Source organism: Clinocottus analis, unplaced genomic scaffold (assembly GCF_023055335.1).
Source record: "Clinocottus analis isolate CAN_PGR_092001 unplaced genomic scaffold, fCliAna1.0.p SCAF_3, whole genome shotgun sequence".
Taxonomy (NCBI): Eukaryota; Metazoa; Chordata; class Actinopteri; order Perciformes; family Cottidae; genus Clinocottus; species Clinocottus analis.
The window spans coordinates 24,134,975-24,151,512 of NW_027176042.1; the positions used below are offsets into that span (position 1 = coordinate 24,134,975).

The 16,538-nt window shown below is 42.5% G+C and overlaps 1 protein-coding gene across 2 annotated transcripts in view; it reads left to right on the plus strand.

Moving 5' to 3' along the window:
- The window catches only part of raly (RALY heterogeneous nuclear ribonucleoprotein), a 100,841-nt gene that overhangs the window by 59,021 nt on the left and 25,282 nt on the right, over positions 1-16,538 (plus strand). For both annotated transcript variants that reach the window (XM_068595181.1, XM_068595180.1), the window contains 2 exons: positions 496-543; positions 13,491-13,654. In XM_068595181.1, coding sequence (XP_068451282.1) covers positions 496-543; positions 13,491-13,654 — 212 coding nt within the window. The remainder of the gene's footprint in view (positions 1-495; positions 544-13,490; positions 13,655-16,538) is intronic.

A 16,538-nucleotide genomic window follows, 5' to 3' on the forward strand; every position in this document is an offset into this window, starting at 1 on the left:
TTTTTATGAGAATGAGACCGACAGACAACCTGAAAAAGAAAAAAAAAGCCAGCAGCCAGGACGGTCACGTAACAGCATAAATACAGGCTCCAACATGATTTACACTCGTCCTGTAATTGTTTTACAACCTCTTGTTGAGTCCGTCAGAAGCCTTCACCCAGGACAATTGTAAAGTATGTCCATAAACACGACATAATATGCATCATTCACCAGTTTCTCTTTTGTTTGTGTCCGTCTCCATCTCTTGGGGTAAGAAGTATGTCGTGGTTTCTTTTTGGTCTCCCTCACAGTTTGTAATTATTGCCTTTTATGGTTGTTTTTTTTAAATTTGCGTATATGCAACCCATAAACTGCATGAGAAACCCCTCAAAACAACGGGTTTCTGTTCCCACGTGTTGTTTTAAATGTGGCGTCCCGCTCGTGTTACGGGACGCACCGCCTGACATTGGTTTTTGTTGACATCGCTGTGCGTCGTTGTGCTTCTTCTTCCCCCAGCGGCTACGAGTTTGACTACGACTACTACAGAGAAGACTTCTACGACAGGTAAGAGAGAACAGGATGGGACTTGGGGTTCTTCCAGCATTATTCTTCTCCTGCAGCCGGGGTTTTGAACATGTGGAGTCTTGGCTTTGGTGTTTATGGCTGCCAGCGGGAGTTTAATCTGTGGCAGAATGTTATTTGGGGGCTAGATGCAACACATCAAGCTCTAACAATGGAGCCAATGTGGCGTTGAAGCACTTTTATCCCCTTCGTCTTGACCATGGGGGGGCTTATCTTTAGCAATAACCAAACATGAATGATCAGATGCTCGTAGGTCTTAGAGTTCAGGTGCGAAGAAAGAATAACATGAAAGAAAGTAACGCAAATTGAGCAGACACAAGTACATCCAGAGTATGATGAACTGTAGAAGATGAGCCTCGTGTGTCTGTTTGGGTTTGAAGCGCTAAACATTCTACAGTCATTGCGTTAAAATAGCTTTACTTTGCTGCGCATCTTCACCTCACAGCACTTCAAAGTAATCTGCTGTCAGACCGTTGTTGTGTTCTGATACTTAAAAACGCATTAAATCTGAAGCTGCCCCAACACAAAATGTTCATTTTACACAGTTTGTTTTTAGCGCAGCCACTGGACAGCAAGGTAATGCTGCGTTCACAGCAAACGCGTTGCGAATTTGCGAATATGCAACAAGGTCAACGCACAGATGATGCAAATTTCCGCCGGGCGGCGAGAATGATTAGCCTCATTCGCGCGAGTTGAAAAGTTTCTACTCGGTGTTGTGGCGCTACGGAAAATATTATGAACCCAGACACGATGGAGTTTGTTCAGAAATATCCGGAATTTACACGACAAGTATAAAGCAGAACTGATGGTTATTTCCATGGCGGATGGCGGAACTAAAAACGGTAACACTTTGGGAATCAGGAACAGTAAAAACAAGAAAAGACACAAGAGTACTCAAAGTCGTTCTACTCTGTGTGGTGGCGCTACGGATAATATTATGAACCCAGACACGATGGAGTTCGATGTTCGGACGTATGCAGAATTTCCACAACAAGTATAAAGCAGAACTGGTGGTTATTTTCATGGCGGAACTAAAAACGGTAACACTTTAGGAATCAGTAACAGTAAATACGAGAAAAGACACAAGAGTACTCAAAGTCGTTGAAAGGATTTAGCGTGGCCCAGAATCACACTCCCACCGAAATAATCTGGCACCGCTGAGAGGGAAGCCGGGGTATTTGACAGGAAGGATTTGATGAGATGATTGGAGACAGGTGCTGGAGATGATGTGCAGGTGTGGATAAGCCACGGCACACACACACACACACACACACACACACACACACACACACATATATGTATACAGAGAACGAACAGGGGGTACAAGATACACACAGAACACACATGAGAGACACAGGAATTTGGCCTTTGACAAATAATATGTTTTATCCTCAATCAACTGGAAAATCCAGGCGTTCTTAATGCAAACTGGGGAACTCAAATTCAGTGGCGAACCGACCGCGGTTCCTCTCAGCACCGAGGATTGGGCATCTCCGACAAACCCCCCCCTATCTGCCCCGTCTCAGGGTCCCATCCACAAAAGATATTGAGCTCAGGATGATACAGCACCCAACTTGCCCTTTTCTTTGTGCTTGGTGAGACGATTCACGTGGCAAAAGTAACGGTAGAGATCATAGTAAAAAAGAAAGAAGGTTACATCTACAGATCGCAAGCCACAAGTCCTGACTGCCAAGGTGAGCCGAGGCCTTCCTCAATACGTCAGGCAAGGAATTCGCACACCACGGAGAGGAACCCTATCTGGTATTTTCACATGCCGGTCCGTCAGTAAGTTGCCACCGAACTCTCTGAAGACGCTCTCAATTTCACTGGACCGTTGTGTGGCTCTATGCGCTGATCTTTGTCTTTGCAGTGAGGCTTATTTGCATCGAAATGGGGCCAATGAAACGCCAAATACCTGCACATTAACCAATTTTATTATGTGCAAACCAGAGCACAGAAACGTTTTTGTTGTTGTTTCTTGGCAGCTGCAGTCAGGGGTGCGTATTTAAACCTCTTTTTGTTTGGTTTGTGCAGGCCTAGCGGAAGCAAAAGCCATGCAATAATTGTTTGGTGAATTCCCTACTCATTGTGCATGATTTAATTATCAAACAAGAAGACTTGATTTAAATGGCGTCCAAGAACAATGAGAGCTGTCCCAAAATAGTAAATCCAAAACACCGTTGAACCGGTCGGACACGAACAGCGAGAGAGACACCAAACGAAAGATTCTCCAGAAATTACATGACCGAGGGATTATCTGCTTTTTCAATTCTTTTTTCCCTCCCTGTAACCTGCATCTCTTGCCAATCTGAGAAAACATCTGGCCAAATTCAATCCATTTAATGTGACCTCTGCTGCTGTATCACAGTGTGGTAACTATTAATGTTCCTCCAAGACCAGGTGAAAGCAATCTTCAAAGCAAACACCGTTACAAGGGTAAAAAAAAAAACTTAAGACAACGGAATTTGTCTGCCTCGTCCTCAAACTTCTTTCAACAAATCCTTGGACCCTGGCATAGCGTGCTGTACGTCTCCACTGCTTTTTAAGTGTATGTTCTGAGCAGGAGACAGAAAGTAGAGATGTCCAGCTGAGATGAATCAGCGACGATGTATCTTGATGACCCCGGATGTCAAAACCAACACATGCCTCCGATCTCAAGATGGGATTCTTGCATTTCGCCCTGGGAAGAAAAAGAAGAAGAAAAAGAAACGGGGTCATCCGGTGTCATTGTATGCAGAGGTTTGGAAACCGTTGAGTTGCCGAGGTTTCGTGTTTCACAAAAAGACAGTAGTGCTTGTAAGAAAAGCAAAACCTTCCAAAACACTCTTCTTGACTCCTGTCAAAGCACATTAAGCTTTGTCCGTCTGAAACGAAGCCGCCTGATACGGAGAAGAAGGGTAGTCTAGGTGTCTCCGTCCCCCCGTGGGCCGAGGATGAGCTGTGGTCCGTTTATCTTCTGAATTATACATTGGAAACACTTGCATTGTCGCTCCTCACAGACAGCTAAAGGTTCAGCCAGACATTGTTTACCCTGGTTGAGCATCCACCACACATGGCCAGACCCATTTTCCACAAGTGCTGAGTTAGCGGCGAAGGAAAGGTTTCTGACGCCAAACGCTATCGTTCTGCTGTTGGGGTTGGGACTTAAAACCAACAGTCTACTTCCGGTCCAAGTGGTTTTGATCCTCTGCACGTACCGTGAGGCTCCACCGGTCCTTGGACGCTTCTCTCAACCACCACGGTACATTTCTGGGGCTCAGATCCGTCTATGTAATTTGTCACAACCTCGGCAGAATTAGCAGAAAAAACGCTTTACAAAATTTGATCAAATCTCCAGAGCAGTCCAACCGGATCGGATGTCCGTCCCAGAGGTGGTGAAGCCTTTGGCCGACTGGGTCGGGTACCTCCGACCGCTGCCGGGCTCTAACCGGATCAGCCTCAGTAAATTCTTTATCACTCGCAAATAAGAGATTTGTTCCGAATGACTTCTTCAATAACCCTAACCCTTGGATGTTTTTGTGCGTGGAGTGCCAGTGAGGTTAGCTATTTCTCAGAAACCTCCACCGCTGGATTGTACAATGTTTTTATTCTGGAAGAGGAAGGATTATTGGACGACGAGGGGATGCTGACTGAATGAAAAAACTCGAACTGTAGGAAACTGTCGTTTTGATCTGAATATGTTCAAGCTTGATTCACCGGCTCCAGTGCTTTGTGATGTACCAACCACCTAAATATACCACGGTTTATTTATATAATAAGGGGTCAGAGAGTTAAACATTCATATTTACAGTTCTACCAATTATTCTGAGTCAAAGACTTTCTTAAGTTGCAGGCGTCTTTTGACAAAACTTGGAGCAGGTATCAGAAAGTCGTCAATGCTGAGTTGTTGAGTTGTTTCTCTAGAAACTTGTAGAAAATTCCCAATTTCCTCAACTTCATTGCGATTATTTGCGCAGACATCTTAATCCCCTTCTCACTATCCATCCGTCATCGTCCGATTCTCTGCTGTGGTTAACCAGTTTGAACCTGTGTCACTTTCTACTCTAAAGGTCATATGTAACCTCTGGTTTATCCCACAGATGTTGTCTTAACGATTTTTTTTAAAGAAGTTAGTGCAACTATTGAAACAAGCGTCTAAGTTATTATGAACAGCAGTTTCTCCTCAGGGGTTAAACCAGGTAGATTTAGGCATGCAGTGGTGCAACCATTGTAGAAAAAGAAATCCAACCTGGACACTGTATTCCTCACAAATGTTTTACCAATTCCTAAACTTTAGATTTAGAGAAAGTTGAAATTGACATCTATTTTTAGACACACATGATATTCTTGAGGTGTCTCCGTCTGATTTTAAAAGGCTTTCACAGCACTGAATTTGCACTTTTAAAAAGGTTGAATCTTTTTTTTTCTTGGCGGAGATTCTACAGTTATTTTGCTTTCAGGTCTCTCACCACAGTTGACCAAAATATCCGCATCTTTATTCAGGTGACCCAGTGACACCAAAATGTCCCACTTGTGAGCAAGAAACATCAAGAAAGCATAACGTGCTCCAGCTATTAGAGCTACTGCGGAGACCACACTGCCACCAACTGCACTCTCTCAATAACTGTCAAGTTTTTCCAAAGATTTTAAAAAACCTGAAAATTCAGCATACTTGAATTAGCTAGCGCAGAAGTGCTGAGTCTGGTTTATGACGTGCCAATGCATTCTGCTAGTGTTAGCTCCACGGATATTTACGTAGAAACATAATTTAGATACACATATCTCTTTCCAACCTCACCAGGCAACGACAGCCAGAAAACTTGAAATGACTGCATGCCGTATAGAGCCAGAGAGTTGTCAGACCACCGAGTCAGAGCTGGCCGATGTTACACCATCTGCATTCGGGGCGGGGGGCTGGATTTAACAAAAGAATCAAACAGACAAGGCAACCGAGGAGTAGTCGCATGTCCAAGAAGCAGAATGATCTTAACTAATCAATTCATGTGACCTCAATCACTCTGAAACAAGCAGATGTGCACGCAGCTGCACACCAGGCCTGACAGAAATATGGCCGAAAAAGCAAGTGAACTCCCCAAACCAACCGCACCTATCCACAACTATCATCGTTAATCTTCTGCTATGACAGCCTTCACTCTTCCAGGAAAGGCCTTAGACACGATTACTTTAGCCTTGCTGCAGAGCCGGGCTTCCATCCAGATGATGTTACTGAGGTGAGAAGTAAATGACTGTCAGACTGAAGCCAACGCAACTCAGAATGCAGCAAGAGACGAACGTATTACACAACATCGTTGGCTTTCTAGCAGTCCGACTCCCGGTCGGCGCTCCAGTCCGTCACACAGGACGGAGTTTAGGACAGAGCTCAAGTAAAGTTCTTCCAAGACAACATTTCTCAGAGGCCCTACCCAAAATGTTGGCACAAAGTCCGAAGCACATCATCGTCTACGATATAATTTCACGCCTTAGCATCAAAATGTCCCTTCATTCTGTACTAAAGAGCCATGACCAGTTCATGGAAAACAGACCTGTGCCAGAAGTATACGACGAGAGAGATGGGAGGGGGGTTAGTATCTGACAGCAAGTACTACGTTTGATTACTTTATCTACTATACATCTAATATCGACTTGTACATTGAGTGATCATTGACAAATGAAGTACATTTGACTTTATGCTCGATCCTGAGGCTGAACAAAGTATCCCAGACACCCCTCTTCTTATTTACTCCTTAAGCTTCTCTTTGGGAATTCCAAGGTGGTCCATAGTCTCCGTGACATTACACACAGGTGTCTTAAGACAGCAGCCTAACTCCCAACCGATCCATAAATGAGTAAAGAGGTGGGACTGTTGGTGGAGTGGAGGCGGGCCCTCGAGCGACCTGAGACGGCATCCACCTGTCACTCAAAGGGGCGACGCCCTCAATAACCCATATAAGGGCGAATTGCACACTCAGAAGTCCAATTGAAAAATCGGTGGTTTGATCCCCGGCTCCTGCGGTCCATATCGATTTCTTCCTGATGTGCAGGTGGCGCCCATGCCTCTGATGACTAGAAAAGGAGCTTTGCAAAAGCAAGTCCATCTACACTTTCCCATACAAAAGTTAAAGCCTTAATATGATTAATATATTAGCCATATCAAAACAGTTTTTATACCAGGCTGTTGACATTATTTTAGCTATTATTTTAGCTTAACAATTTAGCATTGGAGTCTATAAAGATCGTCTCCGCTTAATCTTAATAAAATAGCTTAATTTGAATGAAATAGCTTAATTTCTTTCCACACTGGCGGGTTACTGCTTTTGGGATATATATATTTATATATTTCAAATATATATATATATATATATATATATATATATATATATATATATATGTTTAAAATATATATATATATAATATATATATTTTATATATTATATATATATATATTTAAATATATATTATATATATACATATATATATATATTAAACACATATATATATATATATGTATATATATAATATATATATATAATATATATATAATATATTTTAAACATATATATATATATTTAAAATATATATACTATATATATATTTAATATATATATATATATATATATATATATATATATATATATATATATATATATATATATATATATATATATATCCCAAAAGCAGTAACCCGCCGGTGTGGAAAAAAAAAAAAGCTATTTTATTCAAATTAAGCTATTTTATTCAAATTAACCCTCTCCAGAACATTCTGGTACTACCTTGGGGTGCACATGCATCCTAATCCCCCCTCAACTGGCTCTATTTGGTCAAAAGGTAAAGCTTTGCTCCTCAGCCCTCCTTCCAGATGTGTGAGCGCCTCATCCCATCGCTCAGAAAACAAAATAGACCAGAATTCAACCCGGTGATCTCTTCGCCACCAGCTGGTTTAATTAACCTCTCGACATCAATCCCACCAAATCAGCTTCTATACCAGAATTTGAGAAATCATGCTGAGTGTCACTGGACTAGCATCTGTCTTAACAGATGTTGAAACGTGGTGAACAGCTGGGTTGCAGGCCTCAGGACTGATTTACACCCACCATGTGATCTGGCGGTCTCACACACACTCCTTTTTTTTATAGCCCATGGATGTAATGGTGTGCTTATACATGGCATCTATGCTAGAAGTCGTACTTATCTTTTCTTCCCCACTTATCCTTTAATTTATGTCTTTTTCGTCTTTGGTAACTTCCTACCATTTTTTATTCTTCACATCAAAAGGCAGCCAAAAGTCCACAAAATAATGAATTCAAGTTTTGTGTTAAGGATGATTTATGCCTGCCCTAATTTTGTTAATTATAAAAAGTATGCTATGAAATTTGTTTCTGTTTAATTAGTGTTTAGTTCTTTCCTATTGCGTTGTGAAATGCAATACGACATGCATTAAACATTTCAGTAGTTCAAAATACATTCATCCTCATAATTATTTTGGAAAATATCTTTATTTCTTACACGTTCTCGTTCCATCTCGTCATCTTTATCGCACCCCTTTCTAACACGCTGTGCAACGTCGCACTAATACTTAGATTTTGTAAAAGAAATCATGGATGGGACTAAAATAACTTAAACAAAGTAAACATTACATTAGTAAAACGTCTCAAACATAACGTCAAAATAATAAAATTTGGGACAAGAACGCAGGTTCTATAAAGTCTCTGTAAAATAAAAGGGCAGGATTTTTGCCTGCCCAATTTTGTTGACCTTTTTGGGTCATAAACTATGCTATGAAAGTTGTCTCCATTGTTAATTTGTTGATGTTTAGGTAGTGTTTTTAGTTCTTTCCTATTTTGTGGTGCCGCTCGCCAACAGACAAAGATTTGGGACGAGAACGCAAGTCCTCCGGTTGAAAGTTCTGCGTCTTTTTGACTCGATGCTGCTCAACGAGAACTCTCCTGACAGGAAATAAGAATATCAGCTGGAGAAGTGCTGATGGCTGCAGGGCAGATCATGTTTTAAGGGGTGTAAGTCCACATGGAGTTAGCACGGCAGCCATGAAAATCCTGTTTAGATTCTGATCAAAGTTTATCTGACCTCTCGGAGCATCTGAACGCTAAATCTTGCGATTGATAACCGCCGTCCGCTTTGATTATCCGCTACGTTCCGCAGATCAGTTTTGTCCGAATGTTTGAATTAAATTGCCACGTACTTCTTCACCTCTTCTTCTCTTATTCCTGTGGAGACACATGTTAAGGTGGGGGGAGTGAAGCGCATAACCATCTGGACCCGCTGTTATTAAGAAAAGAAGAAAAAAGGAGAAGCTTCTTGTCCCAAATGATTAAAACACAGCCTGCAATGGAACAAGCCTCGTGTAGTTGGAAGAAGTCGAGCCAAAAAGGAGGTCGGTCTTGTCAAAATCATTCAGTAAAATCACCATATTCCACACAGATCTCACAAACTATAGGCAACTGTCGCGACCGGGGTTGAATTCACAACTCATTACATGTTTTACTGCTTTTTATTAACTGTGACCAAACTGTGACCAAGCTGAGGCCGGCGTACTGAGTGAGACGAGTTGTCCCATTTGGATGATTGTGTCAAGACGAGGAGTTGTTGTTTTAACGCGGACAGTTCAATCAGCTTCTCGGTACCCAACGCACCTCCGCGTAAAATACCGTCGAACCAATTTCTCCGACACAAAGTTTAAACAAGCAGGTGTGCAGATAGTTTGATTCAATTTCAGTAGGAAATGCAGTCGGCCGGTCAGCTCCTGGCTTGGGCGAGCTCGTCTGATATCTCCACGAAAGGTTGCTCCCCATTTTACAAAAGTCTTTTCAAAATAAACTTCCGTCTTCACAGGAGACTCCGTTCGGTTGAGGCAACAGGTACGTGGGTGAATTGAGGAATAGATTGTCATTTGGGGTCCAAATAACCCCAAAACCGACGTCACTAAAGGACACGTACATATACGTGACAGAAACGGGCTACCGGTTTGTGTGAACCATCCAGCTCTGATTGTCTTTTTGGAGGGATTGCTAGGAATGCTGGGTAGAGATGTTGCCCAATTTAGACATTGTTAACGTTCATCCCGCCATGATGACCGTCCTTTCAAAGCTAATGAAGCGGATCCCAGCTGACGTTGGGCGATTGGTTGGGTTTATCCTCGTGCTGGACGGACGGACGGATGATTCAGCCCGACGTGTCAATCAGAGTCTTTTCAAAATAATTCACAGGAAGTAAACGAGACAGTCAGCATGAATATTGGCTATTTCTATGAGTTATTCTCAGTATTTGTTGCCACCGGGTCGGATTTTACATAAAATCCCGCACGCCAGCTTTAAAATAAAAACATGAATTTCACAATAGTGACCAATTGTTTTGTTTTTTTTCCTTAACTATACAGCCTCATAAAAACAAAATCACAGAGCAGCCTTGTGTGTTTTTTTGTGTTTTTTTGCGGTGTAGAACTTTGTCGTCCGTCCCAAATATTCATTAATTGGAAAAAGGGATCTCTTCTTTTGTTTGTGTTCGTTTTTGCTTAGATACCAAATTGAGAAATGACGTGCTAGATGTATTTTTCCCCCGCGAAGTGAAGTCATCTGCTCAAGATGCTTTTGCCGAGGGAAGCGCTCAAAAATGAAGACAGATTGCAATATTAGATATCGACGACCACAGACCCTTCATGTGCGCCACCAAACGTTAAAATCAGAGTCAGCTTTATTGGCCAATGCCTGTTTCCACACACACACACACACACACACACACACACACACACACACACACACACACACACACACACACACACACACATGGAATTTGACTCCGGTTACACTTTGCTCTTCATGCTAATGTACATGCAGAATCTACAATAAACAAGATGAATAGAAAAAAAGTCTTGTGACTTTAAAAATGTTTTCGACAATATAAACTCATAAACCGAGAGAATTTAATTACTTTTTAATTGTTTCCAAAGAGCTGCTGCATATCAAGTTGACTAGACTTAGAAATGAAAGTTCCCCTGCTGCCTTCAAACAACAGGTAAAAGTTGTCCGAGTTGTTGAACCTACAACTCTTTTTGTAGGTTTGTAGGTTTGTATAGCACGATTTAGCAACGAGGCGATTCAAAGTGCTTCACATAAAACCACTAAAAGCAGATTTAAAAACAGTTAAGAAAACTTTCAAACAGTCAAGAAAAAATCCAAATAAAGTGGATAAAAGTTGCAGTGCAGTTTAAGAAATAAAATGCAGCATTCAGTCTGGTTCAATGAGAAGAAAACTTGCTTTATACAATTCAACACAATTTCAACTTACAATTTACATTTTTTTCAGTACAATCGATGACTTTTTTTGAGGATACAAACAAAAACTTGTATATTTTGGAATGCTATTTTGTAAGAATACCCAATACATAATAAAAAATACAAACAGAAAAACAGAAAAGGTGCAGATAAAATGGTTTCCCTCCATTTTCCTGGATCACTTTGCAGGTTTTGCCCTTTGGCTATCAATACATACGTTTCTAGTTTTTGTTGAACTTAGTTTTTCGTATTTCGTAACAAATTCACGTAGGTTTTTAACCTGCGAGTAGTTTGAACAATGCTTTCTCGTTTACGGCTGTTACGGATATCCTGAACATCACCCAACACATCTGGAAGGTTTCTGCTCGCAGTGAGAACGTCGAAGGTTTCCTCTCCATGAAATCTGAACTCGTAGATGTGAACCCGTCAGACCAAACAGTCAACCTTGTGTCACGGTTCTGCCTCATTTTGGGTTTTTCGGTTAAAAAGTTCAACACTAACACGTTTCGTCAGAGCAAATGCGTCAAAGTTACACCAAACGCTTCTCCGGAAAACCAAAGTCTGCGCATTTCTGATGTCTTTCAGCGGTTCTTGGCTCCACGAGGTCTGTTGGATCGGTTTTGGACGTGTCAAACAACTAAAGTGTCCTCCAAAGGCTCGAGATGGCCAGACATTTCTTTGCCAGCTTTTCAAACTTGTTTTTCAGATTGAATCTGTATTGTTTTTCACCTCTGTTTTTTTTTTTTCCTTCTTTCCCAACATGTGGTCCACAGATTACTTTCTTCAGGGAAACATTGTTCAAAACTGCAGAGTAACAGTTTCCTGAGATGTGCCGTCGGCCGCCTCAAAGTGTGTTTCGCAGTCTGTGCACCGCTCTGGTTTTATCTTCATGAGTACACGGCATGGTTTGGCGGTCCTAATCCCAAATCGGATCATCCTCAACCCAGTGAGATTGCCAATACACACTGGAGTATTGGATCTGGTGTTTCAAATACAGTCCAGTGCAGAAAACACCACCTGCCCTCTTTTTTCCCCCCTTGTGGTGCATTTTCTTTGCTAATGTCCAACACAAAGACAACTAAAGATTCGTTAAGAAGCTCTTAAGCGCTAAGAGGAGCGCTCTTAAGAGATCTGTGAAAGAAGGATGTGTTTCCCAGAGTCGTTCTTAGCTTAAGAAGATCTTAAAATGTAAGATCAGCCTGACCCAGTCTTAACACCAGAAGGCAGTTAAGAACACTCCTTCTTAGCCGAACCCTTCTTAAAAGCCTCCTTAAGTCCTTAAGAGCCTCCTTAAGTCCTTGAAGAAGACATTATTTGTATACATTTGTATAAAGGCCATTCAACGGCACAGGTCTTTGCTTAAAAACTACACGTTAACTCAACGTTAAAAAGTCTATCCAACAAACTAAACCGCGATCACACGACACGACACCGCCACCGAGCTGAAGGCCGGCAAGTTATCTCGCGGTGACGTCGAGTCGCTTGTGAAGCATTTTAACTGAAATGCCGGTCCAACACACTTACAAGAAGGTTTGAAATCAGCATGTACGGTCAGGTTTCAGGCCACTGAATGAACTTTACTTTCCCAAATGTTAGGGTTTCGGCAACAAAACCTCGTCGTTGAAACTCGCCCGAAAAGAGAAATGTTCTCCGCTATTGCTGGCAAAAATTGACATGGAACACATTACTTCAGTCTCATCTGTTCTTACACCACACATCTTGATTATCTCAGTAAGTTTCATCAAAAGATGAGAGGAACCGAGCCCGGCAGCTGTTCCCCTGCTCTGGTTTGGGTTCCACGCACAATTTAAGAAGAGAATAAATGAATAAACTGTAGTAGAGAAACTTATTTTGAGAAACTCGGAGGAACTCATGTCCAAAAAGGGAATAACAGCAGCAGACTTCTCTACCGAGCTCTGCTATCGGTTATTCGAAACAGACACAAGCGGCTCAGATGAGGGGTAAATGAGAGAGCGGGGGGGTAAAACAACGGGGGGGGGGGGGGGGGGTAGCGTGGTAGCACGTACAGATGAAAGTGATCATGGCGTCGAGGGAAAAGTGGGATGTGTTCGTTCTATAACATACGTATTTATTTTCAACACAAAAACCTGTTTGGATTCGAAGGCCTGGGAGGAAATAGAATAAGAACGGGCCCGAGCCTCTCAGGAGACGAAACCGGAAGGTTTTTTTTTAACATTTTTAGTGTCCACTTCAGTTTTTTTGTGTTGCGGTGCCAGACAGAAAAGTTGTTGGAGAGAGGAGGAGCAGTGGTAGAGCGGGCGAGAGAAAGAAGAGAGGGAACGGCACTAAATAAAAGTGAAATGTAGACGATAAGTGACACCTAGGTAAGTTAAATTTTCTTTTTGCAAAGGCAAACGGTGTCTTTTTATGTTTTCTGTCCATACATTTTTACACAAAAATACTCAACGACCCGCGAACATATCCAGAGTGCAGCAGAGATAATCCTGATGGTCAGGATCGCCCCTCCATCAGCGTACGAATGGCTGTCAGTGGGTGATTGACATGTGGCGTTAAAGCGTTTTGAAAGGTCAAAATACTAGAAAAGCGCCATTAACAATTTACCAAAGCATCCTCTTCCTCCTCATCTGACCTCTTTTCCTTTTTCCTTTCTCCGTCGCCTCACTCTGCCTCCCCTCTCCTCAGGTTGTTTGAGTACCACGGCAGGGTGTCTCCGGTCCCTCGGGTGCTGCCCGTCAAACGCCAGCGGGTAGCGGTGCCTCTGGTACGGCGGGTCAAATCCTTGCCCGTCAAACTGCTGGCGCGCAACGCCTCCGTCCTCCCCACCAGCAACGGCAACAAACAGAGATGTAAGTCTGTCCGCCGCCGCCGCCGCCGTCGTCGTCTCAAAGGCGTTTCTGAGAACTTTCCCAAAATTGTTCCTTCTGCCTTGACAAAGACAAGTTATTCGGGATCTGTGAGCCAAAGATCTGACACTATTTATTATGTCTGACATTGATAGTCGCCGTAAATAACCTCACCGCCCTTCTCCTTTTGTGAAACAGTTGAAGATGATGGAATACCAAAGAAGTCCAAGTCAGATCAAAATTACACAAATATTTAAAATTGTTGTCACCCGTACACACTGTGTATTTATTATACTTGTTTTGTTCAAATGTGACTTATTTGAAAATAACATTGTCGTGGAAAAGTGTAGCTTAGATTAGAATTTAACTTTATATATGTTAGTGATGAGTTTTTACAATCGACCCTCTGCTAAGCCCCGCCCCCCCCACTGTCAACTGTTATCATGGAGCCCACACTGCCACGAATAAAGTAAAAAAATCAGTAGTTTTGAAAGAAGAAGCCAATGAAAAGGTCTACAATGTGCGTTTTAAGGTGATTTACCAGTAAAAACCGGGTATTGAGATGAAGATAGAAGCTTTAGTCTACGGATCACAGTGTAAAAGTGAACCAGACAATGAAGTTAAAGTTACAACATCGTTCCTGTAAAGTCGCGTTGGTCCTTGTTAACTGTGACAATCACTATAAAGCCAAACAAACACGTGTCGACATTCGGCATACAAGTGCTATCCAGTAAATGTGCAAATGTTAGCTTCGCAAGTTTTAACGTAGACATTTTGTGCGTTTTATTAAATTCTCCCAGCCTCTCAGAGTGTCATTATTACACAATGTTTAACCACGAAGAGCTCGAAATCCTCCCAACCAGCCTGAAAACAATGAAGAAAATCTTGGAAAAGCTAGTTGTAGGACCCCCAGTTGGAGCAGGCTAATGCTACGCTAAGCTATGCTAGTCTGCGTTCGAAGGGCGGGACTTTTACGAAAGGGTCAATTGGAGCGTGCCGTAATAAATGCAATGATTTTAGTAAAGGTTATATCGGTTTGCATGCATCAAACTCTCTTTTCTCTCGGCCTGGATGTCGCTCATCATTTCTTCACTGGTTTATTTTTTCCTCCTCTTGCATTTCCTCGCCCTCCCGACAACCTCCATCCACCGTTGTGATCCAAACCTTCCCTCCATCCGTCTTCTTCACGTCTATGTTTCACTGTGACTGTTTATCCCATTATTTTAGCCTTCTGCTCATTAAACTCGAAGCTAACATCAACTCCATAACGTGGATCTGGAGAGAAATACTGACTCCCGTTAGCTCCTTTTTTCTTTCTTTCTTTTTTTTTACAAACAGCAGTTTTTCATTTCAGCTGCGTTCCCCGTTGTTGGTCGAAAACCAAAGTAGCTTCACTTTTGGAGACTAATGCATCACGCTGCACGACTCCTCAGTTACATGATTTATTTCGCATGGACTCGCAACATGAAATGGTGTTGTTAATGAAAATCCAAACTGACATAATTACCACGGTGGGGACAATCTTAATATGATAATGGGACGCAGACACGGCTAATGGTGGGAACTTCTAGACTCTTGTTTTGACTGGCGCCGTATCAAGTTTGGATTTCAGAAGTCTTGGCGGGAGTTGGCCGTGAAATTTTGGACGCAGAATCTGTGTTCGCCTCGTCCTCTGTTATTCCCACGTCGCCATTCTTTGGCACTTTAAAAAAAGTATACGTATATTTATGTTTGAACCAGCAGCACGCATTGCTGCAAGTCTCCTTTTCAAAGAGGCCTCTGTGTTACGTACACGTTAAGGAGAGGACCCAAATGCCAGAGCAACGGTTGAAAAAGTAAATTAAATTAACAAATTGAGGAAAGGCTTACTCTTACTCAGGGGCAATAAGCACAGAGGCAAAAATGCAGTACAATCCCACACTGACGCAGGAGACAAACAGGGTTTAAATACACTGGGAAGGGGAACAATCACAGGGACAGAAAGTGCAGGAAACACAGAGGACACACAAGACAAGGACTACAAAATGAAACAGGAAACGGACAAACTCACATCATGAGAATTTGCTTAAAGAAATAGGGTTACAATAAATCTGCCGGACTGATTGGGCACAGTGGGTTGAGCCCGACAAATGCACGCGCCGATGCGACAAAATATCGACCCAACCATATTGATCCTGACCGATTCATGGGCCTGCAAGTCTCAAGAAAACACCACACACCTGAGCCAGAGATGCCCAAGACATCGAACCACGTGAATGGACGGTCGTCTTCGCCGTCGGCGGAGAACACGGTCCGAGCCTCACTGCCAAGAAGACGCTGCCCTCCATAGACTCAACCCGCTCTGCTCCGTCCACTCAAAGCAGGAGCTTTCTGTGCTCCGTTGACTACGTTCACCTCGGCCTCGTCGAGGGCAATAAAGGGGAAAACGGCGGGGTTGGGGAGGTGGAGGTGGAGGTGGAGGCGGCCGAACCGCTACCCGAACCCTGGAACAGAGACTCCGATGTGCTGCTGGTGTTACGTGAGCTGCGACAGCTCTGAGGATAGATGGAGTGAGCTTACATCAGAATGATGGATGTTTTCAAAACTGTTTTTTTTGACTTCCTCCCGCTCCATTTGTTGGCACGGTATCTTTTGAGCAAGTTGAGCTCAAGACTTACGGGGAACTTTTCGACCTTTTCATGAGAAAATAATGAATTGGTCGTTTATTTAAAGCAAAGAATGTCTTCGGTGGTAATCAAAGACAGAAGTGATGCCACAAAACATCCTCAGAGCTTGAGAGATTGGGGTCAACAGTCAACGTCACCTTTCTGGCCATACAGTTATATATAATTTTATTAAGAAACATTTACTTTTAGTTTCACACACTGATGCATGATGGGAAACGCCT